This window comes from Microtus oregoni, unplaced genomic scaffold (assembly GCF_018167655.1).
Source record: "Microtus oregoni isolate MIOR12 unplaced genomic scaffold, Mior012 000021F_ref0000039, whole genome shotgun sequence".
Classification (NCBI taxonomy): Eukaryota; Metazoa; Chordata; class Mammalia; order Rodentia; family Cricetidae; genus Microtus; species Microtus oregoni.
In genome coordinates this window covers 2,514,898-2,541,757 of record NW_024543080.1, presented here as the reverse complement: position 1 = coordinate 2,541,757, position 26,860 = coordinate 2,514,898, and the positions used below count along the sequence as shown (strand labels likewise).

The window sequence follows — 26,860 nt, the reverse complement described above, 5'->3', positions numbered from 1 at the left end:
CAAAGAGAAGCCTTGCCTTCCAGCCTTATCAGTAACAGAACTCCAAACAGATACACCCCACGAAGTACTTGCACCTCCAGGAGCAGAGATCTGGCTCAAGAGAAGCATTGGAGCAGAGGTCTATGCAGGGTCCTGGTACAGGAGTCCGCTTCCAGGTGGGAGGGCCTCAAGGTCAGCTTGCACTGCCTTGAGTGGTGCACACTAAACACTGTCTAGATTTCTGCCCTTCCTGATCCCTGCAGGATGCACTGTAGGAGGGACATCTTTTAAGCAAGGCCAGACCTTGGCTTACAACTCTGGAAGGTCATAAACAACGAGCCTGTTCCTCGGGTAAAGGAAGCATTCACCTTAACCTGTCTTCTGAGCGGCTTCTGAGGTCTAAGCTGAGGGTTGGCTATTGTATCTTCCTTCCAGATGATGGGGGCTAGAAACTGGATCAATGATACAGCTGATATTCTCCTCAAAGAAATAAGAGAGGCCTGGAAGGGTCCAGGTGCTGTGATCAAGGAAAAAGGAGTCTGAGGTGGTGGGCCTTCCAAATGTGAGGTTTAGGTCAATAAAGTGACAGCAGGTGAAGCCTGAAGAACTAGGACTGTAGAAGGTCAGCTATATAGGACGGGGCCAAACTGGCTGCACACCTCAAGCCTAGAGCCTAGTTGACTGGTGGGCTTCTCACTGCTGTTAGATGGTAATGGGTACATACACACCACTCTTCGAGAACGATTAGATTTATAAAGTAGACAGCTAGGAGCAGAATTCGGCTCTGAGAAAGTGGGGATAACACTATGGGCTCCAGTTTTCAAGGACAGCGTCCAGGCTCATAAACAGGGACTGTGGGACTCTACCCAGCAGAGGACATAGGGTGATTGCCTTTTAGAAAGCCACCCAAGAAAATGTGGGACAGGATTGCACTCACTCTGGGGTAGCATTCGCTGGGGCAAATCCAGAGCAGCCAAGACAATGAAAGGAGAGATGTTGTCCTCATCAGTGAATTTGCTGTGAGCCAGGTTTGGCTGAGACCAGCTACTCACATGTGAGAAAGGATGTAAGCACTGCAGGCAAGCACAGCATCGGTGTGTGGAGCAATAGCTGAGCTGTAGAGAGGGGGGTAGTTTAATCATCAGCTCACTGGCAGGTGACAGGCATGTTGTTATTGTCTCACTTCCTCAGGCTCAGTTTTGTAGCCCCTCCCCCTTTAAATGAGCTCAATACCAGTTTAACAGTCCTTTATAAATATATATTGATGGCAGCAGGGCGGTGGTGGCGCACACCTTTAATTCCAGCACTCGGGAGGCAGAGGCAGGCGGATCTCTGGGAGTTCGAGGCCAGCCTGGTCTACAAGAGCTAGTTCCGGGACAGGCGCCAAAGCTACAGAGAAACCCCGTCTCGAAAAACCAATATATATTGATGCCAATCACTCTATTTGCTTACATACCCCAGTGGGGACATGGTTGTAAATGCGCATGTACACATGTTTTATCCTGAGAAGAGAAATTAAGTTGGTTGCTTTGCCAAATTTAATCACTTCCCCCAGCAGCTGGGGCTTGTCTCCTTTTAGTGATTCTCCACCCAAACCCTTGGACACCAGAAAAAAACATCTTGCCATGCCGCCAACTGAGGGAGGCTGAAGCCTGAGCAGGTGCTTAGCCTTTCTGCGGCACCGTTTTTTATATAGAGAGTTCATCTTCAACTTGGCTTTCGCCAGGGACAAGGGGAACACAGAGACTGCTGTCTCAGGCAGATAGAGCTCAACGAGTAGAAAGAGGGCGAATTTCAGTTTACAAAATTCCCAAAGCCCTCTCCTTTCTCCCACCCTGTAGCAAAGGTGGTCAGACATCTGAGGGGTAAGTCACTCAGCTCCTCCTTCCATAGACTCCTCAGGATGGAGGAGGGTTGGTGACCAGCAGTCGAAATTGCTTTGAAAGAAAATTGTGAGTTTAGTCCCAAGGCAGTGGATTGTGAGACACACAAGGAGGCTCACTGATGTCATCAGAGACCCCAAGAGTGGCTTAAACCATGTAAATCAAGGGTTTCTTCTTCAGAAGGCGTGGCACAATTATCTCAGCATGCTAAATTCACTCACCCTGGAAGAGGAGACTCTTTTCAAGTGGGCCTTTTGGAAGGAACCTGGGATTGTTCTCAATGTCCATATTGGAAGGAGGACAGACAGACAGACGGGCTGTTCTGTGAGGACCTCTCTTCCCAACTCAGTTAAGCTGGAGAAATGCAGTGTGGACATGGAACAAGCGAACCTCGGCACAGAGGGTATGCTGTGGAGCGCACCAGGGCCACTGTGCCTCATGGTACTGTCCTTTGTGTTGGCTGTTCCCTTTCTTCCCTCTGGTGGCTTCCCTGTATTGTTCAGGTGACTGAAGCTCTGTGGTAAAGCTGAAGCTGCCTAAAGATTTACGATTCTGAAGACAAATCCACATCTGTATTATGGTTTTTCATGATTAAGATAGGAAATCTTAAGCAGATACTCAGGAATGAATAAAGCCATGCACGACTTACGTGAATTGACCTTATTGGGTGGTATCATTGACTTTTGATTTAAGTGGCCAATGATTAATAGATCACAGTGTAGTTTAAAGTTTCAAATATGTTTTCAGACAGAAATATTCCAAGAATGCAAGTCAGGTATATTTCTCAGATAAATAACAGTCGTGGCATTACATACAGGGAAAGTCTCCCTTCTCGGGTTTCCTGGGGTTGAGATTCAGAGTTCTGTCATTAATCATTCATTGGGGTCGGCCCTCCAGCCAATGGAAGTTGAAGAGAGCCCTGTTGGCTAATTCCTCTGGGCAAAGGGATCATGGGACTAGAGAGGACAACTGGGCAGCCAGTCACATGTCCTTGTGTCCAGACCCACTTCATCCTTGCCTCCAGTTCGAGCGTGTGTGTGTGTGTGTGTGTGTGTGTGTGTGTGTGTTTCTTCAAGGGTGTTCTCACCTGTTCCAACACAGACACAGGGCTTTCTTTTGGAAAGGGGGGGGGGAAGGCGGACATCGTCCATCAGCAAGGCAGCAGCGTTCTGGCACATTGATTCAGGGTGGCTTTCTAAGGTTAAATAAGCGCACACCTTAGCTCTTTGATAAATCACTAACATTAGGAAATCAGCCTCCTCTCCCACCTGGGCCACCAAAAAGCCTTTCTGAGTTGTGCTGCCAATCAGTTCTAGGTTCCCTTCAGAAAGTGGTTCCCAGGCTCCAGGTGGTAGGCCAGCAACTCAGACGTCGGGTGCTGGGTTGCCTGGAACACACGTGGCCACTGAGGATGGGAACCCATGCCTACGTTTCCGTCTGTGCCCCTTGTGCGCTGAGCTACGCGCTCTAAGCCCAATCCCGCGCGGCTGGTTCAAGCAAGGGGGTGGGGTGACCCTGAGGCTCCTGAGATCCTCTGGGGTTCGTGGCCGGTGCTTGGGTGCAGCCAACGTCCCGGGGGCAGCTTCTGAGGGCAAGGTACCTCCTCCCACTCCCTGGATCGCTTCTCCCTTCTCCTTCACACCCCCGCCCCCGGGACCGCGGCGCTCCCTCCCCGCACCGGCCAGTGAGTACACAAAGCGGCGGGTGAGGGGAAGCTTCGCAGGCGTGCAGGGAGCAGTGAGATCACTGGCGTTATAAATATCCCGGTGCCAGCGCCGAGATCCGCTCGGGTGGCCTCTCTCTCTCTCTCTCTCTCTCTCTCTCTCTCTCTCTCTCTCTTTCTCTCCTCTCTCTCTCTCACTCTCTCCCCCTCTCCCTCTCCCTTTCCCTTCCCCGAGGCTATGTCCACCCAGTGCGGCGAGGGAGGCAGCGCCAGAGGCACGCAGCCGCGCGGGGGCTACGGAGCCCGGAGCCAGCCCTGCAAGATGCACTTAGGACCCCCGCGGCCGGAAGAATGAGCTTGTCCTGGCTCTTCCTCCTCTTCTGCAGCCACCTGATCCTCAGCGCTTGGGCTCACGGGGAGAAGCGTCTCATTCCCGAAGGGCAACCCGCGGCTCCAAGGAACCCCGGAGACACCAGCGGCGGCCGGGGCAGAAGTAGCACGACGTCTTCCTCATCTTCTGCCTCCTCACCAGTCGCGGCTTCCTCGGGCAGCCAAGGAAGCGGCACGGAGCACAGCAGCTTCCAGTGGAGCCCTTCGGGGCGCCGGACCGGCAGCCTGTACTGCAGAGTGGGCATCGGCTTCCATCTGCAGATCTACCCGGATGGCAAAGTCAATGGCTCCCACGAAGCCAGTATGTTAAGTAAGTTGTCCACTCTCCAACAAAACCTGTTCTGGGAGGGACGGCCAGGTTTCCTTTGGGCTACAGGGGCACCTCTAGGAAGCCCAGCTTTCTGGGACCTGGCTGATTCTGGAAGTAGTCCGGTAGGTTTCGCGGACATGCGTCTACAGGGTCCGTGCACCCGCTCCCGTCTCTCGGGCAGCGGGCATGGAGCTTCCCCAGGTGGAGGTTATCCTGATGAGACAGAAAGCTCGTTTCCAGGATGCCTGGCGGGGGGGGGGGGGGGCAAGCCTTCCTCCATAGTTGGGGAAAAAATAACGCAAGAAGTAAAAGTCTTTCTCCTGGTACAATTTCTTTCTTCTTATGAGCTAGAATCGCATGTTTCTTCCAGTGTCAAAGTACACCTTCCCCCTCCCGCCCCCGTACACAATTCAGGTTAGTTTCTGAAAATATCAGACTACTTCTATTCTCCAGCCGCATACATCATATACATATATCCCATATTATAGGTCTATGTTAATATGTGGATGTAACTTTTCACGCATAGACACATTTCACACACGTATACATACATATGTATACACACACCGGCTACACACATCTATGTAGAATTTATATGTACACACGGAGTGTAGAGTCCTGTTTGCAAGAAGGCAACATGAGCTAGACAACTGGACAGACCACATGATGACTGAGTCCGGTGCTGGATTTATCAGTGTATTAGTAAGCAGAGACCCTGACAAGACCGTCTTATCCTTTGGTTCCCAGAGACAGTTAGAGGAAAGTTCCTAATTTTAAAAGAACCACAGAGGACGTTGAAAATGTTTGGAAATTGGGCAAAACTTAAAAAGAAAAAAAAAAACCAACCCAACTTAATTTTTTTTCTGAGTTCTCTTTCTTCTCTCCCTTTTGCCGCCACTCCACCCGCGTTCCCTCCACTCCACCCGCGTTCCCTCCACTCCACCCGCGTTCCCTCCACTCCACCCGCGTTCCCTCCACACCACCCGCGTTCCCTCCACTCCACCCGCGTTCCCTCCGCTCCACCCGCGTTCCCTCCACTCCACCCGCGTTCCCTCCGCTCCACCCGCTTTCTAGACTGTCGCAGTAGCCTCTCGAACTATCTAGCTGCTCCTAGGCGGCTGAGGCGAGCGGTAATCTGGGGCTGTGTGCGAGGGACTGGGGTTGTCTCTGTGGTCCAGCTAGGTATTTTCTCGCTAGAGTCAAATCGCTTTTCCAGCAGGGCTTAGTCCTCCAGATAAAAAAACAAAGTAGGGACCTCTCAGACTCCCAGGGAGAACGGAAATGGGGCCAGGTTATAATGCTGTGCTGTCAACTGGCCCCTCTTGTCTTCCGGGTGGCGCCCAGGTATACCTCACCCGACCACTGTTCCCCCAGAGACCAGCACGCTCCTGTTTATTTAGTTCCAAGAACCGCGGGCTTTATTTGTTGTCTGCAGGGGCCTGCGGAGAGGGTTTGGAGATTCAAGCCCAGGTGGGGTGGCTGGCTAGCCAGCCGCTTTCAATGTGTTAAGAGGATCAGACACGTGAGATCTGGCAGGAGCAACCCGACAGGTGCGGCTCCAAGCCAGCAGGCTGCTAGTTTTGCCTTTGGAGAGCACCCCTCAGCGGGCTGAGGTGTAGGTGGGGAGGCAGTGCAAAGCAGAGAGGGCTCTAGGTTCCCGTCACGTTGAGTCTCAGGGCTCCCACATGCTCCACCTTGGACCCCCTCTTTTCATGTTTAAAAGAAGTCTGGCCTTTGTTGACGAAGGGAGTAGTCTGTTCTGGTAAGGATGAGTTCTCTGTTGCTTCAGGGAGACGAGAGCTACTTTTGTTTCACCATTTCTCCTCATCGTCCTCATTCTGCAGGACTCAGTTCTGCCAAGAGACACTCGAACTCAGTCTCCACTCCCAGCAATCTCCCTGGCTCTTGAAGAAAACCATTCTCTAGTTTGTTGCTGTGAAATTATCCAGGAAACTGGTACCTACTCAACATAACCCTTACTTTCTCAGGCTCAGGAGAGATCCAGAGTAACAGGTAGCAAGTTGTAGGTTGGAATCCCTGGTGCCTGAGGTAGCTTTGGAATGCTGGGGAGCTCTGAAAACAGGATTGTCCCTTCTTCATTACAAAAGCACGCTGAAGTTAAATGTGGCTGCAGTTTAGGCCCCGCTAAAAGGGGATTTACAGAAACACAAATGAAGGAAAAGTGAGAACAGATCAACAGAATTAGTTTTGACTGAAGAAGAAACTGGCCAGCTATCCATTATTGCCAAAAGCCAATTTATTTTATAATCCTCATTGAAGGACGACCACCAGATGACAGATGTATCCTAGGCAGGAACTAATAAATCTTTGTAAGAAGCTTTTTCTGACTCCCACCCCCCCCCAATTTTAAACAGACATTCAGAATTTAATTTGTCTCTTTCAAAAGACTGGCCTTCATTCATTCACCCATTCATTCATTCATGAATCCAATATAGGGCACCCACCTCAGGAAGGATGATGTTTTGATTAATTTCATGCCATTTTTTTTCCTTTTCTGGTTTGCCTTTTTTTTTTCTGGCCTTGCCTTCCACAGGTTTTTCTTAAAGGAAAGCATAATTTAAATACTATGGTCATAGTGATTGCTTTGGGTATTTGGAGTTCCCAACAATGCTCTAGGAAATGTTTGTATGTGCAGTGGGAAGACATGGAATTTGGAACGTTGATATGACTCTTTACACTTATGTCACCATGGAAGGAAAACAGCAGCTACTTGCAGTTGATTATTTAGCGTACTTTGAAGGTAGTGCTTTATAGATTCCTAAAATTTATGTAAACTAAGGCATTGACCTTGGACGGTTACTTAGAATATGTGTAGAAACATTTGGTTTTTTGTTTCACAGGAGAAGGCCAGGAGAGCTTTGCAATAAAACCTCAATATAAAACTTCTTTAAGATGCTACAATAAAACTTTTATGTCAGATAAAATATCAATTGTTAATCAACAATAAATATATTTGCCAATTGCAAAGACTTGTTTAATTTTACTGTTAAAACCGTGCTCTAGGTACAGATATTGAAACCTTCCTTTAGATACACCAATTAGTAAGGCCCCTGTTTATCTTATACTAGAACATGGTAACTAGCTTATTGCCCATTGGAAGGAAATACTGGGGAAAGTGAAGAAGAACGGAGAAGATGAGGTTATGAGTTCTAACTGTGAAGAAAGATAAGTAGCTGATTAAACTTAGAACCCGTCAAGTTTAGCTTTGATACAGTGATGTTGGTTGGCTTACCTTGGGCCATTAAAACTAGGAAATTAGCATCAGCTCAGAGGAGAAAAGTTTAGGCAATGGCTACAGAAAGCAGTCACACAAAATATGAAAATTTCGTCAACATTTTGGTTAAGAGAGTCCTGAATTTTACGTTTTGTTTGAGAATCTCACCTAACTATGTGCTTTGGTGTCACACGGTCATCAGACATTTCCCTGGGCTGGAGAAATCAGAATTTATTGTGCAGAGAAATTCAAGGGGAAATTCTGTTACTAATTTAATCAACAAAGACTGTGCTAAATTGGATCGTTCAAGACTAAGACTTGATAACTTGGCAGAGCATGTCTGTTGCCATGGATGAAAGTAGAGAAACTTCAGTGTCACCATATTTTTCTTTGGGAATTTTCAAATATGTTGTTGAGAGCCTCTGAACACATGTGATATCTGTATTGTTCTAGCTTTTATTCTCCAAGCCCTCCACCATCAACAGAGCCTTCTTGTAGTGAGGAATATAAGAAGAACAAGAAAGGAAGCTATGGGTATATTTTCTCACCGAAGTAAACTTATTTTTAAGGCATAATTATCCCATGAAGAGAGTAGGTTAAGGACCAATGGTAAGGACACCAAAAAGTTTTGTCTGCTTCAACCTGGAAATCAGTCCTGACATTTTAATGAGAAAGGGTTCTCTCTCTCTCTCTTTCTCTCTCTCTCTCTCTCTCTCTCTCTCTCTCTCTCTCTTTCTCTGTCATCTTAACTTTGAACATTTTGGGAAAGAGAGAGCAAAATCTTCAATGTCTGAATATTAATTAAGTTTTCCTGAGTTCTCTACACCAATTTCCAAACAGGAAACAGACACAATAATAAGAGCAACTCAAAACGCATGTGTCTATGTAGGGGTGGGGTGGTGGTGTCCCTATGAAAGTGTAACATTGCAGATAGTCACTGGCTGGTATCTGAGACAATTGCCTTCTACAGTTTTGCTTAAGGATACTGTTTTGACATCCACAGGGTGAAGAGGAAATTTCCTTCGGGTTTATTATTACTGACGCCTAAAGATGAGAATATAGAAACTACTGACTTACTCAAAGTCAGCTTTAGAGAAATGTTTCTTGGAACACATTAATTCACGATATAATATACAAAGCTTTAAAGAATTTCCTAGAAGTCTTTAATGAGCTACTGAGATTTGCAGTAAAAGTAGATGACATAGAGAGCCTGTGGTCTCTTGGAGAGAGGAGCAGGAAACCCACTGTGAGTCGTGTTGAGTTGTACCAGGATTCTGAGAAACCAAGACAGAGTGAAGTCATTATTGAAATTAGGTTAGAAATTATGATCTTTACGATGAACCCAATATTAGATCAAAATTGCATTTAGATGTAAAACATCAATTCCAAAGTTGTCTGTGTGGAAAAAAGAAGACATAAGAGCACATACACTCTCTCTCACACATATATACATACATACACACGTATATACATTCATACATACACACATATACATACATACACACGTATATACATTCATACACACACACATATACATACACACGTATATACATTCATACATACACATATATACATACACATGTATATACATACACACACACACACAAAATATAAAGTTTCCAGATCCAGGGAATCTTATTAAAATTATATAATCTTTCCATTTTCTGGCAATACTTGTTTTTATAGTAGAATTTATCAGGCAAACCATGTAAGGTAAATAAAATAATGCTTTCACAGGCATTACTTTGTCATCTCCACATTTAAAATTAACTGCAATGAAAATGTATGTTATCGGCACAAATGCAGTATATTGAGATACTAAATGAGACTAAATTAGTCCTCCAAAGAAGGTTATAAGGTTGAAAAGCACTAGTTTAATTAAACAAAGTCATAGGAAGCTTTTGTTCATTTCTTTTTTAACTAAGTAAATATTTATAAAGTCATCTAATCTCACCATCTTAAAAGTCAGACTGAAAACATGAGAATTTGGTCTTTGATACTGTCATATATTTTTCATTAATACATGACCAATTTGCATTTATAAAGCTGAGCATATTCATAAGGTGAACAAAAATCTCCTTTGAATTCATTCTCAAGGATTCCTAATAATTAAGTTATAGAAAATATTGAATTTTAAAAAGCATTAGAATAATGTTTCTTAGGGGTGAGCAAAGGCCACTCCTACCAGTCTGGAGCAAGGAGAACACTGGAGGAAAACTGTCCAGACCTCATCTCTCAACCCCATTGTCCCTGTTGTGTCAATCAGTCCACAAAGCAGAGCTCCAATGGAGGCCTCTTCATGCTTCTGCTCACATATGTTTATGCAGTGTTTACAATTTCGTCCCCAATCAATCAAATATTTGAACTTGTTATTGATGCTTTCAGTATTACTCTTCGATTCTGATTCAAACAGAGCTCTTGATCAGATGTCCTAGTCATATTTTAGCAATAATATCATCTTTATAGTTTAGTTTTAAAAGTTCAATATCCTCCATGCGAAGTATATTTAAAACTTTAAAAAGCTAAATATGTCATATACTCTCTATAACTGATGCATGTTACTTTACAGAGCGTTCCCTGTGCTCTGTCAGTATCTGGTAAAATGACGGTGCTTCTAAATCTTCGTGTGTGTATCACAGTCAATGTTTATATTAAATTATACACAAATTACATTTTAGAAACACAATTAAAGAAAACGAAGCATAGAACACTAGAGTCTATTAACACTCTCTTACATAAGCCAAAATAGCTCCCTGTTGAGTGTGTTTTAAAATTCTCATGAAAAGAGCACCGCTAAATTGGTGCCTGCAGTTTCTCTGAGAAGGTTTTCTTACTCTGGGCTAAGGTTTAAAAAGAATAAGAACAAAAATAACTTCCCAGGTATCCCTTTTTTACCCTGTGATATTTCTAAGTATTTTTAACAAACCAAGCTGAGAGAAAGCAAGCAGTAATATCTGTGACAATGACAGATTCTCAGCTTGTGTTGTGCGACATAGTCCTCAATAAACTAATTCATCTATATGTACATAGAGCCCTTGTTAGTAAATTGAATAATTTTGCACACATACCAAGCACTGCAGGGGGAGGTTGCCATTTCCAGGAAACGTGAAGGAGGTGTCTCCTCTGCAGAGAGCTAAGATACCCTAGTTAATGTGTACGCGGAACCCTTGTGACCCAGTGTCGAGCTGTGCTTTCTCCTCCTCCATCTTCTTCGTTTCCTCTCCGCTCTCCTAACTATATTACCTTGTTTCTGTATTTTTTACAATTTCAAATGTCTAACTAACAAGAATGTTATCCTTACTCATACTTACATAAAATCTCTTTTGACTTTATTATAAATATTAAGCAGGTTGTCTAACTACATGCAGAATACACACTTAATCTATTCACTCTGTGAATTACAGTAAACAGTTTCTTGCCTCAAAGCACATGGTTCTTGACATGACTGTGGGGGATGAGGGGACATTGTGTTGACATACAGACTGCATTCAATAACAACTGTATTGAAATCGTTTTTCTGGGAAATGATTTAAAATCTAATATTTTTCAAAACATAATTTATCAAACAATTTATGGAAGTAATAATAATGTATACTGTTTTTAATATCTTAGGTGTAGTTTTATGGTTTTAAACGATTGAATATGACATATACTTATTTAAGTTCTCAAACTGTGATGATTGAAAGAGAAAGATTTGTTTTATGTAAGAAAGTATAATTTTTCAGGCTTTTGAATTTTTTATACTAACTTTGAGGACAGATTTATGTTTTAATACTAAAAGTAGATCCTCTTTGCTGAAATAATAACAAATTAGTATTAAATCTAAAATATATTTTTAAAGCATCTTTCAATACATTGGGGATTTGAAAAGATTCTAATGCCAAACAAACAGTATTCAGCAAAAGCCGCTTACTATTTGCAAATGGAGAATTATTAAGGAAGCAGAATCAAATTTCTAGATCTTGAAATAAGTCCTTCCGAGTGTCCACTAGGACACTGGCCACTCCTTAACATAGCGACTGTCACAAAAGGTCATTGCATGTCCCTCTCTTTAGTCCCAGTGTTGAAGACTGAGAGCCGTTCATGTAGACGTTGCATTCTTCCCAGCTCTGTGTAGGAGAGTCTGTGTTTTATTTTGGGATTTTTGTCATCCTAGGTATTTTGGAAATATTTGCTGTGTCTCAGGGGATTGTAGGAATACGAGGAGTTTTCAGCAACAAATTTTTAGCGATGTCAAAAAAAGGAAAACTCCATGCAAGTGTAAGTAGAACCACTTTATATTTGTTAAAGGTGCTCTGAGGTTTTACATTTGTAACAAAAGTGATTTTTTTTTCAAAACCAACAGATGAGATAGACAATTTGCTTAAGGAACTTAATTTTTTTCTTTTGGTAAAATTATATGTATGTATAACCAATTTTCTATGTGTCTGTAAGTAATCATTTGAACAAACTTGAAAATACATACAACCTTTAAAATCATAAAAGATAAATGCACTTGGAAGTAGCCTTTGCACACTGGTTGCCATTGTTAGTGTCCCAGAGGGGTCTGGATGAGACTTGTCATGACAACAAGCTACCCTCTTACATTTTAACTTTACGTGTATCTGGCGGTTTGAGTGTTTGATAGGTAGAGAGTTCTTATTTGATCCTATAGCTTATTCATGATGTCAAATTTGGTCTGATTAATATACATTTCCATGTAAGCAAGTAAGAGACAAAACCAAGACCGCAAATCCCCTTACCTCCCAGAAAGAAATAGCGCTGGATGAACTAGGGAAATTTCTTTCTTGTATTTTGCCTCATCAAGTATAATTACTTACTGATCTTGAATTCAACGTATTTCTTCAGACTACTTACACATTTAGTAATCGGTTTACAAATCATTTGTTTCTAGCTTTTAGTAGTGCAGATTCTGTTTATTTGTATTAGTGGAATTATTCTTTAAAGTTGACTCTTTAATTACCAGCAAATGAAAAGCTATTTCTTTTTGCAATTTTCAAAGTAGATAAAAAGTCTAATTTAAGAGTGATATCAATTGGCACTCCTTGACTTTTTACTTATAGACCCTTAAGAATCCAATCAGAATTCCCCTCATTTCTACATGCAAAACTCTTACAACTTCCTTTTCTTTGCATCTAAAGTAATTAATAACTTTTAAAGAACACTATGGCTATTTGGGGGTTTAGTGAGCGAGTATATGTAAAGTACTTAGGGCAGCATTTGGTACCTTGTAACTATTCAATAAATGGTTTGTATTATTATATGCAATAAACTAAATTAATATAAATGTAGCAACTGCCATTTAAGATAAATGAAAACCGCTAAATTGTTTAGTTGTTAATTTCAAGAATTGTAAAAGCAATTTATTCCATTTATGGGTTGCTTGTACTCTAGCAAAGACTAACACAGTTTTTAAAGGTGATTGCTACGCCTGAACAACTAAAAGTGACATTTCATTGATTTGAGGGGAAAAATATTCTGTATCGCTGTGGAGAAAAGTCAGACATCTCATTTTGTTAAGAATAATATTTGATCACTAAAAACTCAAATCCTGGTGGGAAATCAATGCCTTTTCCTTGCTCTAATTTAAGGTCTTAAAAGCCCTCAAAATCTCAGTTCATTGGTACTAAAAATCACCACTTATGGGTTTGTCTGCTGTAGGATGAAAAATCGTAACCCTGAAAACTTTCTGAGCTGTGCACTAGTGCATACAGAAATAGATGGAGCTTAGGCCAGCGTGAGGATAATTGCCACAGAAAGCAAAGTATTATAAATGGATGTCAATTAGAAGGGTCAAACTGAGGGGTTACGATACATGATTCCTCTGTCAAATGCAAGTAACTAATTTCTAGAAATTTGACCCAAATGTCTAAGGATGACTGGTGGAAATAATGCAAATAACGCAAAAACACAGCATCTGTTATTCTTTCTCATCTTGGCAGGCCAAGTTATTTCATGGAGTAATGACTTTTAAACAGCACAAAGCAAGCCTTGCTCCTGTCACTCACTGCGGCTCTTTGATATAAAAGTCATTCTGATGACTTTGAGCTGAACCATAGATAAAAAATTAAGCCCTACGATTATGTCCAAACCTACATTCTCTTATCTGAGCTTTTATTAGTGCTTTTTCTCTCGATGGAAAGAAACCTAATTAAATTATGAAGTGATTTATTTTTAAAGAAGTCGAGTTTAGAAATAGCATTAATCATAGCAATTATCGGCTTTATGCCCAGCTGGTTTCTTTCCTGTTTTCACTCTAGTGGAATACGTTAAAAAACATTCTTATAACTTTCAGTGTGTTTATTTGACTTGATTTTGATAGTTACAAAATCACATTACCATCCAAAAACCTAACTCACACTTAGTAGTGCCTAGTTTGCGAGTTGCTTTACACTAACAATCTTACAATGGCTTTAAAGAGTGCCTACCTTTCAGCTTCTTCTTCCAAAGCAGAACTGGATGTGGAAGTTATCCAGGTAACTCTGGGGAAAGTAATCGCCTTACACTGAATTGTCCGTTTCCATTCAGTTCTGCCAACAGAGATTAATCACCACACAGGGTGATGTACTTCCAGAATTCAGTAAGAGACCCTCCATTCTCGTTATTCCATCAGACACTGAGTCGTGGAAAGAGTCTGAGATGTTTAGTTATTTTCCTAAGATCACATGGTTATGTGTCTGAAGAAAATTGTATCATTTCCAAATTCCCTCTTGAAATATTCAAGTGTTCTATAGGTTCGAGTTAGTTTAAAAGAAAGCATTGTGTTTGGGAACACATTTTTGTTTTCATATGCTTAGAGGAATTAGTAAGTGCCCAATTTAGTAATATTTTCATACCATATGTCAGAAATGAACACTGTGGGACATCATTAAGAGCATTTATAGCGTGCTGTTAACTAGCAAAGAGGGAAATTCTCGATTAGATGTGGACAGCTGTAAATTAATTTTCACCTTCCCTTAAGTTCAGAACACATTTATTTTGGTCCGAGCCTTCCCCTCAAACTCCTTAGTCTATAGAGAAAGGGAGGTGTCTATCACAGAACTTATCAGACTTGTATGTTGTTATCCAGTGTGATGTTTTGTTGCCTAGGGAACCCCTCTCAAGATAGAGCTTTCAAACAGGAACTACCTGGTTCCTGAAAACATTCCTGCCCTGAACGCTACTTCTTTCGTGTTCCCAAAGGTGGCACACTAAAGCGGCAGCCCTGGGCAGTGTGGAGGAGGCAATACTGGAGCTGACCTAATTGTCCTGATGGTTAATTTCACAATGGAAGTTTTACTTGAAACTCAAGCAGGCGGACAGGTGGTGTGTCTATCCCTGATCTGCATATACCCACCTCCAAACCATTCTCAGATTCCAAACACATGAGAGTCTCGGCATGCTGTCTTTAATGAATCTTTTTAATTGAAAACAATTTTTTCATACAGTATATTCTTACTATAGTTTTACCTCCCTTAACTCCTCCCAGATTCTCCCCAGTTTCCTGCCTACCCAAATCCACATGTTATGGGCCAAAAGTGTATGGTCTTCTTGTCAAAATGGGCCAGGAGTTATAGAGAATAGGAGACAATAATTAATTCCCAGAGAACCAGCAGGATTAACCAGTCTGCACTGTGGCTCCCATTCTCCGTCTCAACAAACTCCAGATGGAGGGACTTTCTAAGAACATGTGCCCTTTGCTGTCTTTCATCTGTTCATGCTCTTTCTTCAGGTTTGGGGTCCTCACCGAAAGCCCCACAGAATTCCTTGTTTGGATATTCCTTACAGGGTTCTGATGTGAACATGAATCCCTCTGGGTGTGCAGACCCCTCAAGCCAAATTCCACTTCCCACTGTGTCATTCTATTTAATGTTTCTGGGTTTTGCTTTTATGGGTGATACAAATAGGAGAATTATTTTCCTGCAGCGACTGCCCGCAGCGGTGGCTGTGTTTTACATGAGATAATATGTGCAGAGTACTTGGTGTAGAGCCTGGAAACTATGATTACTTGCAACTTAAGCCGATCTTCCAGAATGTGTTCTCTGGCAGCTGGTAGATGATCTTCAATCTTTCCTTCTGATTTCCAGGTCAAATGGCTGTGACTCTTCAGTTATTTAGATTAGCCAAAATCCTAATCACCACTAGCCTTTCCTTTACTCTTGGGACCGCACTTTTTATGCACACAACAGTCTCTTATGTGCTAGGTTTTTCCTTTTGCCGAGGAATCGACTTTGAAGGCAACTCACACTGTCAAATAGCAGGCATCTCTATTACCACAATCGTGTTATTCTTCTGGAGACCTACAGTTCAGTTTAGTGTTTTAAACATGAAAATATTAAATCTTGGAAAAGTTGGGTATCACGTGTGCTTCAATGTCTTCAGGAAATGTGCGTGGCTGCTTGTTACATATTGGGGAAGAAGTGTGCTATACAGAGAAAAACATGTGGTCAAATGGTTATTTTCTTATGTCTCTGGGTTCTAGGGGATCATGTTTGGAAGGAAAGCTAATTGCAGAGTTTACGAAACAGGCTTGGAATGTGTGCTGGTCAGCCCTGGGTGAGGATGATCGTTTTCCTTTCCTGGGTTCAGAGGATGCCAGCTGGCTGGCCTAGGGGGAGAGTCTGGACTGGACTTCAGGTGCTGGGGGCAGTGACGAGCAGCCAGCAGCCCCCATAGCTCAGGATGCTTACTAAAGGGGGAAATAGAAAGACTTGAGCAATACTTACCATTATCACTTAGAAAATAAAACCTAGTAAGATCCACTCTTCCCATCAAGACAATGGGCTGCATCAAAGCATCTGTACAGAGACATCCTTTCCACTGTAAGAGCTTCTCATGGAAAAATAAGAGGTTCAGTAATTTGGGATCCAAAAGCAGTTTAGGGTTCTGCCTTTGCAATTGATTTCCTTATATAATACAATATATAATAGAGATGATGCCAGAAACAAAGCACCCGCCTTCTAGCTCCGTTCTCCATATATGATTCTTACCTCACCTCTGTCACTACCATCTAGTAAGCAAGCAATGTTTCAAATCCAAGCCTTCATCTCACCCCTACAAAAGAAAAATCTCTGGAGATACTGCCAGGGGAACAAGCATTTTAAATTTGATATCTGATTAATTTTTGAAGTATATTGATGTCCTTAAAGTTGCTTGGTTTTTTTTTTTGCAATTTAAATATTTGTATAAAATTTGTAAGTTCTCTGAGGTTATGGAGAACTAAAATATAAATATATATCTGAGTGATTTTTTAAGACTATTGTCTTGTCTTACAAGAGAAGTCTCATGGCTGGCATTTGTCACCATATGACGAAATTGGCTATTATTAAACCCATTTTAGACATTTCCTTGGTTGCTCAATAGAAAGAAATGAGACAAAGAGTGGCAAGATTTTCAGTGTCATCCAGGAACTATGGCCCTGCCAGGATAGTACAGCAGTGTTGCCATGGACCTCTATATGACTTATATATGGAAAAGGGTAAAGGGCGGATCCTCTGGGTGCACATTGCACTATGTCAGGGCACAGCTGTACACACAGCCTGAGCTTCTGGCACATTCTCCAGCATCAATATTCGTAGAAGTAGAGGTGAGAGCCAAGCAGCACTGAAAGAGGGGGGTAGAGAGACAAGAACCTGGGATCCATGCTGCCAGGAAACTGCTTAAAGCATGATTTCGTCAATACGTGTTTTCATTGCAATATGTAATAACATTTTATTTATTTGGATTAAGCCAATTATTTCTTAAATTTATAATTTTTAGGAAAAAGATACCAGTAGGTTGAAAAACAGTAAAATAAATTAAATGCCTTATAAAATCCACGTGTTTATCCAAATTCGCTCCAATTGCCATATCTTTCATGGACTGCATTTTCATCCATAGTTGTACATTTTAAGAGTTGGTTTTTGCTTAGCCCCAGTCTGGAATTAGAGATTCTTGGCTTCTGCCTTCCCAGTGCAGGGATTACAGGTGTGTGACATGGACCTTTGAAAACATCCGTCGTTTAGAATGGATTCCATACTGAGAGAACAGACAGTGAAGTCAAAACAATATCATTCATTTATTTTTCTTTTAAAATCAATGTACATTGATTTTAGAATAATAGAGTTCATTGCATTTTCAAATAAAACATCATTCACTTTCCTCTCTCTTTCTCTCAATCCCCCGGATTCCTTCCTTAGTAGTTAGTCATCCACTAACCCCCAGAGCCACTTCTGGGTATCATGTTTGCTACTACACTTGAGTTCTTTAACATCCATCTCCCCTCAAGGTCTGCTTTCTAACTCTGTCATCTGTGCCTACCCTTACCTTTCACACACGTTAATAAAAACACTGAAAAGATTCAGAAGAGCATGTGAATTTAGTTTTTTGTGATGTAGTTATCTCACTTGACATGGTACTTTCCACCTAGTTGTTGAAACTTTCATGATTTCAGTATTCTTTACATCAGAATAAAATTCCTTTCTGTGTACAAACTGCATTTTTGTTATCTCATCTTCTGTGTGTAGTCATCTAGGCTGGCTGCACTCTGGTCTTCTGTGTGTAGTCATCATTTAGGCTGGCTGCATTCTGGTCTTCTGTGTGTAATCATCATCTAGGCTGGCTGCATTCTGGTCTTCTGTGGATAGTCATCTAGGCTGGCTGCATTTTCTTGCTATTGTGAATAATGCAGCAATAAGCATGCATGTTCAACTATTTCTATGGTAGGATACAGACTATTTTTTATGCCCAGGGTGGTATATCTGGTACCTGTAGTAATCATATAGATTTACATACTGTCTATACTAGTTTATAGTCCCATCAGTAGTGCATAAAGTTTTCTCCTTCCTCCATCCCCACCATCATCTGTTGACATCTAATTTTCTTTTGCCAATCTGAGATGGCTGAGATGAAATTCAAAGTAGTTTTATTTGCAGTTCCCCAATATCTGGTGATGTTGAATGCTTAAAAAAATACATATGGAACATTTCTATTTCTTTTTGGAGAATTAATCTGTTCATTTTACAAGCCCAATTATTACCTGACAGTTTTGAGGTTTTGGTATTTAAATTTTAGCAGTTCTTTATGTATTCTAGATACTACGTCCCCAACTGCAGCACAGTTGGTGAAGACTTTCTTTCATTCTGTAGACTTTCTGACAATTTTCTTTGTGTGCAGAAACTTTCCAATTTCATAGGATTCTACCTGTTGATTCTTGAGGCTCTGACCTTTGCTGGTGGAGGCCTGTTCAAAAAGTTCTCGCCAGGAGCTACAACAGGAAATATATTCCCCATCATTTTCCTCTGACAGTCTTGGCCCATTGGGTTTCCAGTGGAGATCTTTGATCCATTTCCCATGTGTTTTGTGCAGCATGAGAGATGGACTTCTAATTTCATTCTTTTTGGGGTAATGATCAGTTTTGCCAGAACTGTTTGTTGAATGAACTTTCTTGAGCTATTTGTCAAAACTTAGGTAGCAATCGTTGAAAGCACAATATGTGAGGATAAAAATTTCTTGCTTTTATCAGCATTATATCCCCTCCCTCTATGTAATAATTTGTGTATTCAAGCTAACATAATTTAATTTGTTTAAGTTTTACTTGCTGTGGTAGAAATGGTGAGCTACAATAAATTAGTTGATTTAAGCATTTTATATTAATGTTCAACTTGGGGTCTCTTGATGGCAATTTGTTTTCACGCTTTTAAGATGAGCAGAAATAAAGAGAAAAAACACAAATAATTTATTTCATTAAGGAAGATTGGAAGGCTTATGTGCCTATATAGTTTCTCTCTGTAGAAGCTGCAAATAGCATAATATTTGGCTACATAGTCAACAAACAACTATCAAATCAATTAAAACATATATTTGAAACAAAGGTAGAAATAAATTTGTTTTATATTCTTCTTTCTTTCTTTCTTTCTTCCTTCCTTCCTTCCTTCCTTTCTCTCTCTCTTTTTTTTGAGACCAAGTTTCATTGAAATCCTGGCCATTCTTCTGTCTTACCCACCTGAGTGCTGAGATTACAGGTGTGTGTCACCTTGCCCAGCAAAGACAGAGATCTGAGTGAGGCTGTCCTGCCCTAGTGACAGACGGTGGTTGGACACTGAAGCTATGAGTCCCGAGTTCATTAGATAATTTAGCATTTGATTTGCCTGCCTATATCATAACTTCATTAAATGAAGGTGTGTGTGCCAAATTCACCCACAACCACCCGGAGACTCATGGTTTCTGTTATTTAAAATTCATGTATTTTACTATAAAATGTCCTATAATCTAAAGGTGAATGTAACATGAAAATTACCCTACAAAAATCTAGTCCTAAATGGGATGTTTTCATCAGACCCCTCCCCCCTCAGTGCTCAGGAGGCAGATTTTAAGAGCCAGTGGGAATGGAGGACACCAAGGAGGCAGTGTCTCCAAAGTAGAATAAGACTTTCGCACATGTAAACTCACTCAGATGCTGTGGAAGAGAGCACACGTCCAAACCAGGCAGGATACCAGTACTGAGAGGGGCATACCAGTGCCTATCCCTTACCAAGAAGCTATCTCCATTAGACAGTTTGCTTGCAAAGAAGAGTTAGTTTTCTCCGGTGTAGTCTCACTGGAGAAAGGGCAGGCCTGATGCACAATATGAACTCAAAGGTATTTTTGTAGATATTTTTTTGTCTCATATTGCTTTACTTGGGCATTTAAAAAGATCTCACTGGCCTTGTATATTATGTATATTGTATATTTGCTTGTATACTACGGTTTTTGATTTTTGTTTTTATGGGTTTTGTTTGTATGTGTGTCTTTTCTTGTGCTTCTTCTTCTCTTTTTTAAATTCTAGTTTGCTTGTTTTATTCGCCTGCTTGTTTTCTAAAGAGAAAGAGAAAGAAGACATGGAGTAGGGTGTGGGGAGACAGGGAGGATCTGGAAGGAAATGAGGGAGGGGAAAATGTGATCAAAATAGATTGTTTGAAAATAATTTATTTTCAATGAAAAAGGTGAAGAAAATTACTCTAGAAAGTTATTCTCCAAGGTTTTTAAAGAATAATCATATTCATTTTGGTAAATGTTTATATATTTTGATAGGGCCATGTTGCCCAGTCACCAGTTCTTAGATGTCCCATGCTGACCCTTGTATCGGAGACATTCTGCTTAGTTACCATCTTCCCCGTGAGGAGAGAATACTGACAGGACCATTAGTTCTTCAAGATGAAACTGGATTTCCTAATGAGAAAGGCCATGGAAAGATTGGTTTGAATAATTCTGGTGCATCATAGATGGGGGATCTTTCAGAAACACAGACACACACAAACACACACATTAGAAGTCAATTAAGAAAACCCAAATGGTTTGACTCTTTTTACTCTGGCCTTCAATGGTGGCTGCATACAGTGATCGGGACTTTAGCCCTCTGTTGTCTCTACTTTGTGTGACCTTTGAAAGGTGGGCAGCCTCAAAAGCCAGCTTCTTTTTTTTTTTCTATTTTTTTTTATTGCAAAAAGAAGAAAAAAGAACATAAACAAAAAACAAGTTTCCACCTCTTCCCAGCCTCCCATTTCCCTTCCCCTCCTCCCACCCTTCTCCCCCTCCTTCCACCCTTCTCCCCCTCCTCCCACCCTTCTTCCCCTCCTCCCACTCCTCTCCCCCTCCCTCTCCAGTCCACAGAGCAGTCCGGGTTCCCTGCCCTGTGGTAAGTCCTAGGTCCTCCCCCCTCCGTCCATATCTAGGAAGGTGAACATCCAAACTGGCTAGGCTCCCACAAAGCCAGCACATCAAGTAGGATCAAAACCCCCTGCCATAGTCCTTGGTGTCTCATCAGCCCTCATTGTTCGCCATGTTCAGAGAGTCCGGTTTTATCCCATGCTTTTTCGGTCACAGTCAAGCTGGCCTTGGTGAGCTCCCCGTAGATCAGCTCCACTGTCTCAGTGGGTGGATGCACGCCTCGTGGTCCCGAATTCTTTGCTCATGTTCTCCCTCCTTCTGCTCCTCCTTGGGACCTTGGGAGCTCAGTCCAGTGCTCCTGTGTGGGTCTCCAGCTTCTTGACCGAACCTTAGAGCATGAATTCTTAGAAAGTGGAGAAAGTCCCTATGCTGAATAAGTTTAGGGACTGGATCAAGTGGGTTTTCGCTCTAGGATGGAACTGAAACATGTTTCAAAATATGCTCTGTGTGTGTGTGTGTGTGTGTGTGTGTGTGTGTGTGCAGGGTCACACACGTACGCTCACGTGTATGTGCATGTGTTCATGCCTCAGACACATCCTTTGAAAGGTGACCTATCTTTACTTCCTTAGAGACCATGAGAGTAAACAAGACTAAACAATACAGCCCACTTCAAAAACCGGACATGTCTGTCTGTGCCTGTGTTATTTGGCAAGGATGTAAAATAAAATGAGTTTTGTTACTGTCTGAGATATTAAGGATTAAACCCAGAGCCTTACACATGCTACACAGACAAAAAATGATCCATCTGCAGCCCTGGCCTGTTATTCTTTTTCATGAAATGATCCGTGTCTTTCTAAGATGTTTGTCATTTTACAGGCCACAAACAGTGGAGATGGTTCAATTTTTTCTTTTAAGATTTACCTGGAAGCCAGGTGTGTTAGCACATGCTTTTAATCCTAGCATTTAGGAGGAAGAAGCAGGCAGATCTCTGTGATGCTGATGCCAATGTGGTCTCAGAGTGGGTTCTAGGACCGTCAAAGCCATGTAGAGAGACCCTGTCTCAAAAGAACCACAAAATAAAATAAAATAATCTGGGTCAGGAATCAGAGGCTCTCTGGTTTCTGTGAATTTGAGGTCAGCCTGGTGTGCACAGAAAGTTCCATGGCAGCCTTGGGGACATAGTGAGACTCTGTCTCACAAAGATATATTAAAATCATAGCTATATTTATTGACATTGGAGGGAAAACCTTTGAAAGGGTTAAACAGTTATAGAAAAAGAATAGATTATATTTGTAAGAAAGTCTCTTTAAGCATCCTTGGAGTAGACACAGGCTGGCCGGTAGGAGTTAAAGGACATGAAGAGATGATGTCACACATGGGGTAGCTCTGTAACACACCTGCTTACGCCTTAGCAGGTCCAGTGCAGAGTTCTACCAGTATTGTCAACTAGCCATGTATTCCTTCATAGCCATCAAAGAGGGACTTGCCTGAACCAAGTGTAAAAAACTTGGTGACCCTGTTGCACATAGGTAAATATGCTGTGGGAATTGCTCTTCTGTTGGTTTTCCTCTGACAGCATCTTTTGATTTGCAGAAGTAAAGAAAAATTGTTTATCGGGCTCAATAGTGGTTTTATGAAAATTTATGAAAATTATGAAAGTCAAGCTTTCAGATTTCAGTGTGTGATCTGCATTGCTGAGAAAAGTTTGCACAGAAGGGACACTGACATTGTGAATCCAGACGGTCTGGACTAGTACAGGGACTCCTAAGCCATTCAAGGTTATGGGTTCTTTTATGTTTGTTGGGAATTATAGCTCCTTACCCTAGGAACATGTATTGCTCATCACGGGAGCCATGTAGGCAGAGCTTCTGCATAGGAACCAGTGATGGGAGCTCAGCCATCAGTACCAGGCCACGGCAGGAAGCCTGATGCACAACTCTCCGGTTCCTCCATCACGTTCCTCCAGAGTCCTCAGTTTGGCAAACGAGCTCTTTGGGAGCTGTCACTGGCTTACTTTCCCAACCCCATCTCTTGTCCTTTCCCCCAGAGATCCCAAATGGAAGTCACACAGAATTACTTAGAAATGTCCAGTGTCCAAACACACATTCCCATTTCCTGGAGGTTCACTCAGCTGCCTCCTTACTGTCTTGCCACACACGATACAGCCCAAATGTTGCTTTTTTATGGGGCTTTCTCTTGCCTATCACCTCCATTGTTGTTATTGGGCGCCCTGCACACGGAGGTCACATTTCCTTATCACAAGCTGCACCTTGATGGATGGATGGGTGTCAGCTCACCCATCTCTCTGTGCATTCCGAAGCTAGCTTGCCTGTGAGTATGTATAAGATACAGGTGAATTGTTGCTAATTCCGAAGCTAGCTTGCCTGTGAGTATGTATAAGATACAGGTGAATTGTTGCTAATGACGTGGATGACTGTTTTCTCCCTGGCTTCAGATGTACTTTCTTGAACCACATATGTGAAGATATATTTCTTTCCTAAAGAACTCTAACACATGCAATATTAATAGAGCCATATGCCACCCCTTTCTCGCTATCAAGAATCACACTGATAACGCTGAAAATGTATGCCTGTCTCAAAAAGAATCATATGACTCTGCTAACTGCATTCCTGGTAGAAGCTTGGCCCTCTGCAACATAAATGTATGTTTTATCTGGCAATTGTTTCTTAATAATCTAGTTCTACTTTTTATGACTTAGAGGGGAAAAATTCTACGTTAAGAAATTGTAGATACAAATTTCAAAATAGTTTAGAAACAGTAACAGTATTCATATGTATTAAAGTGAAAGTTTACAATGCTTAAATTCAATAGTTCTAGGTATTTGTTTAACAATGACACTATATCACCTGAACATAATGAATAAAAAATAATGTGACAAAGACAAAATGGGAATATAGAAACACACACACACACAACTTTAAAAGGAACATATCTTTATAAAGAGGAACAGAGTACGAGGGTCCTAGAGTCATAGAATATTTGGGTTTTCAAGACTTTCTATTTATTGTATTTTGAAATATTGTTGCAACTTAAATTTCCCATTTTTTCCTTTATAGGCTAAATTTACAGATGACTGTAAGTTCAGGGAGAGATTTCAAGAAAACAGCTATAATACCTATGCATCAGCAATCCACAGAACTGAAAAGACTGGGCGGGAGTGGTATGTGGCCCTGAACAAGAGAGGGAAGGCCAAAAGGGGCTGCAGCCCAAGGGTCAAACCCCAGCACGTCTCCACCCACTTCCTACCCAGATTCAAGCAGTCAGAGCAACCTGAACTTTCCTTCACCGTCACTGTACCAGAAAAGAAAAAGCCACCTCGTCCGGTGAAACCAAAGGTCCCCCTGTCTCCACCTCGCAGAAGTCCCAGCCCAGTAAAGTACAGATTGAAGTTTCGCTTTGGATGATGCTTTTCCTGGCCTTGTGGGAAATCATTATTCTGCCTCAGGACCTTCTACAGGTGTCATGGAGCCCTGAAGGAAGCGCTCAGGCACAGTGTCCCTCCGTCCCTCCGCTGTGCTTACACGTATGGAAGTCAGGTCATTGTTTCACTTTGACTGGAACAAAACTGTGTTTTTTTATTTTATTTTTAATTTTAAATAGACACAGAAGTGAAATTCTTTGTAGCAATCCAGGGAACACATCCCTTCAGCTCAGTAAGGTATAAAGGCTTCATGATTGGAGGACGTTTAGCATTCTACATTTCTAGAATGTTCAACAGTCTGGATTATATGTATTTTTTTCTGACTTTTACAGATCAACATGAAAGAACATACATGATACATTTTTATTTTTGTTTTCCAAAGAATATTTTAATGCAGATAAAATATTTTATAAACATTTGTTTTTGTAAGGTACCTCTACATTGAGCATATTTTCTTACTTTTATTATTTTAACAAATGTGCCACACACAGTTCATCTATTGCTGTTCATGAACTATAAACATTTTGATAGATTGTCTGGTAGCATGTGGCTCTCCTTTGCATTTTTTTTCTTTACTGCATTGTTTACTTTGTTGTAGCCATACCTCAAGTCGTGTAAAATTAGTTCTACATTTTAAAATGTTTAAATGTGCTTCCACAGCCGCAGAGGCGCAGCTTGGAGGTGTGTATTGTGTATAAAGTCAAGGCATTATGTGGAATCCTACCATGTTAGTGGCTGGGCTTTCTCGGTTAGAACCAGGAAAATTGAGGGTATTCTGATGGGTTTAGAGGTTGGATGTAAAGGACGGAGGCAAAAGCACTGCAAATGTGCAGCATCTGTGTCGATCTAATTCCGTCTCTTTTGCTTCTGCTTTTATCTACCCCTTGCTCTCATTCAAGAACAGCTGAGGAATACATTTTATTCTGTCCATCAAGCATACACCGTGAAACTGGACTGCTTAAAAATACTTCTGTGACTCTCTGTTATCCTTACTGTGCAGATCCGCAGAGAGCAACTAAGTAGGGTGCGTGTGTACGTGTGTGTGAGTGAGTGTGTGTGTGTGTGTGTGTGTGTGTGTGTGTAACTGAAGGAGATGAATCATGGCCAGGTATTCATGTTGAGACTCATGGTCAAAAACACTCTTATTATTCAATCAAATACCTTTGAGCTTTCTACCCTAATGGCTACTGTAAGAAAATGTGATGTAATCCGACATAGAAGCTTAATTTGGGAATTTGATAAATTGAAAATGGCATTTCATTCTCAAACACTGAACAGAAATCACAGAAAGTTTAACTTACGAAGAGTTACAAAATTTATTTTCTTGGATAATCATTTTTATGGAGATCTATGAAATACAAGTGTTCATCTTATATTCATGAATGCTGCAATAAAATGTGTAATAAAATGTGTAGATGATTATTAGATGTGTGTCTTCCATAAAGCAGAAGTACTCATCCAAGCTTGCACTTGATATTCTGGCATATTTGAGGAATACTGATAAATACTTTACTTTAGACCAAGTGTGACTTACTTTGGTATACAAACCAAGACACTTCAAAGACACACCAAAACTGAACTTAGTGCCACAATACAGGTTGCATTGTTTTAATGGGAACAAACTGAATATATATATATATATGTTATGTGTAATATGCCCAGAATTAAAATATCAGGTATACAGTCTAGAGTTCATTATAAAGTCAATAATTTGACTAAATGTCACACTCAACACATGATTTTTTAATGTGATGAATTGCTCCCAATTTTTACTAGCATATACTTTAGAATTCTCCCGATTTAAAGAGGTGATGCTGTTTTGTACTCCCCAGATTACATCGAGCTCCTCTGGCACTGCCACATGTCCCTCTCTATGCAGGACAATGTTGCAAATCCTCCTCTAGTTTATTCCAGTGTCTTGTGAAAAACTGTGAACTCGTTATCAAGTTATTAGACTACACAGAGAAACAGACTAGGAATCGTGTTAATAAATGGGGATGGAACAGATGACAGCTAACAAATTAATGTATACACCAAATCAACTAAATACCACTCACACTTTTTACTAAGACGCATAGCTTATCTTCTACTTTGAGTTTGATTTAATTAGTGTATGAAGGTTAAATCAGGAGAGCAACCAAATATATATTATATTCATGTCAGGACTAATTAATTTCAGACTTTAATGCCACACTGAAATTAAAAAAAATAGATTACACTTATCTGAAGTTTACTGGCAATATATGGTTATATTTAATTAAAGCACAGTTAAGCCAAAAGCTTCAATTAAGTGAATCATGCATAGATGTTATGCATACATACAATTCCTTCTGGTTTTTATTTGTTTACTTAT

At 41.2% G+C, this 26,860-nt stretch overlaps 1 protein-coding gene across 2 annotated transcripts; it reads left to right on the top strand.

Moving 5' to 3' along the window:
* Positions 1–3,769: 3,769 nt before the first annotated feature.
* Fgf5 (fibroblast growth factor 5) lies at positions 3,770–25,782 on the top strand. Of its 2 annotated transcripts, XM_041671497.1 has the most exons (3): positions 3,770–4,225; positions 11,617–11,720; positions 24,143–25,782. In XM_041671497.1, the coding sequence occupies exons 1-3, from the start codon at positions 3,877–3,879 to the stop codon at positions 24,488–24,490; spliced, it is 801 nt and encodes a 266-aa protein (XP_041527431.1). In that variant the 5' UTR covers positions 3,770–3,876; the 3' UTR covers positions 24,491–25,782. The 2 variants fall into 2 exon arrangements, with proteins under 2 accessions (XP_041527431.1, XP_041527432.1); XM_041671498.1 differs by lacking the exon at positions 11,617–11,720 and having other exon boundaries at positions 24,143–24,272.
* The last annotated feature ends 1,078 nt before the right edge of the window (positions 25,783–26,860 follow it).

Coding starts and splice junctions, on each gene's coding strand:
- Fgf5 (XM_041671497.1), top strand. CDS start 3,877: ATGAGCTTGTCCTGGCTCTTCCTCCTCTTCTGCAGCCACCTGATCCTC. Junction 4,226..11,616: donor CCACGAAGCCAGTATGTTAA/GTAAGTTGTCCA, acceptor TTGTCATCCTAG/GTATTTTGGAAATATTTGCT. Junction 11,721..24,142: donor AAGGAAAACTCCATGCAAGT/GTAAGTAGAACC, acceptor TTTCCTTTATAG/GCTAAATTTACAGATGACTG.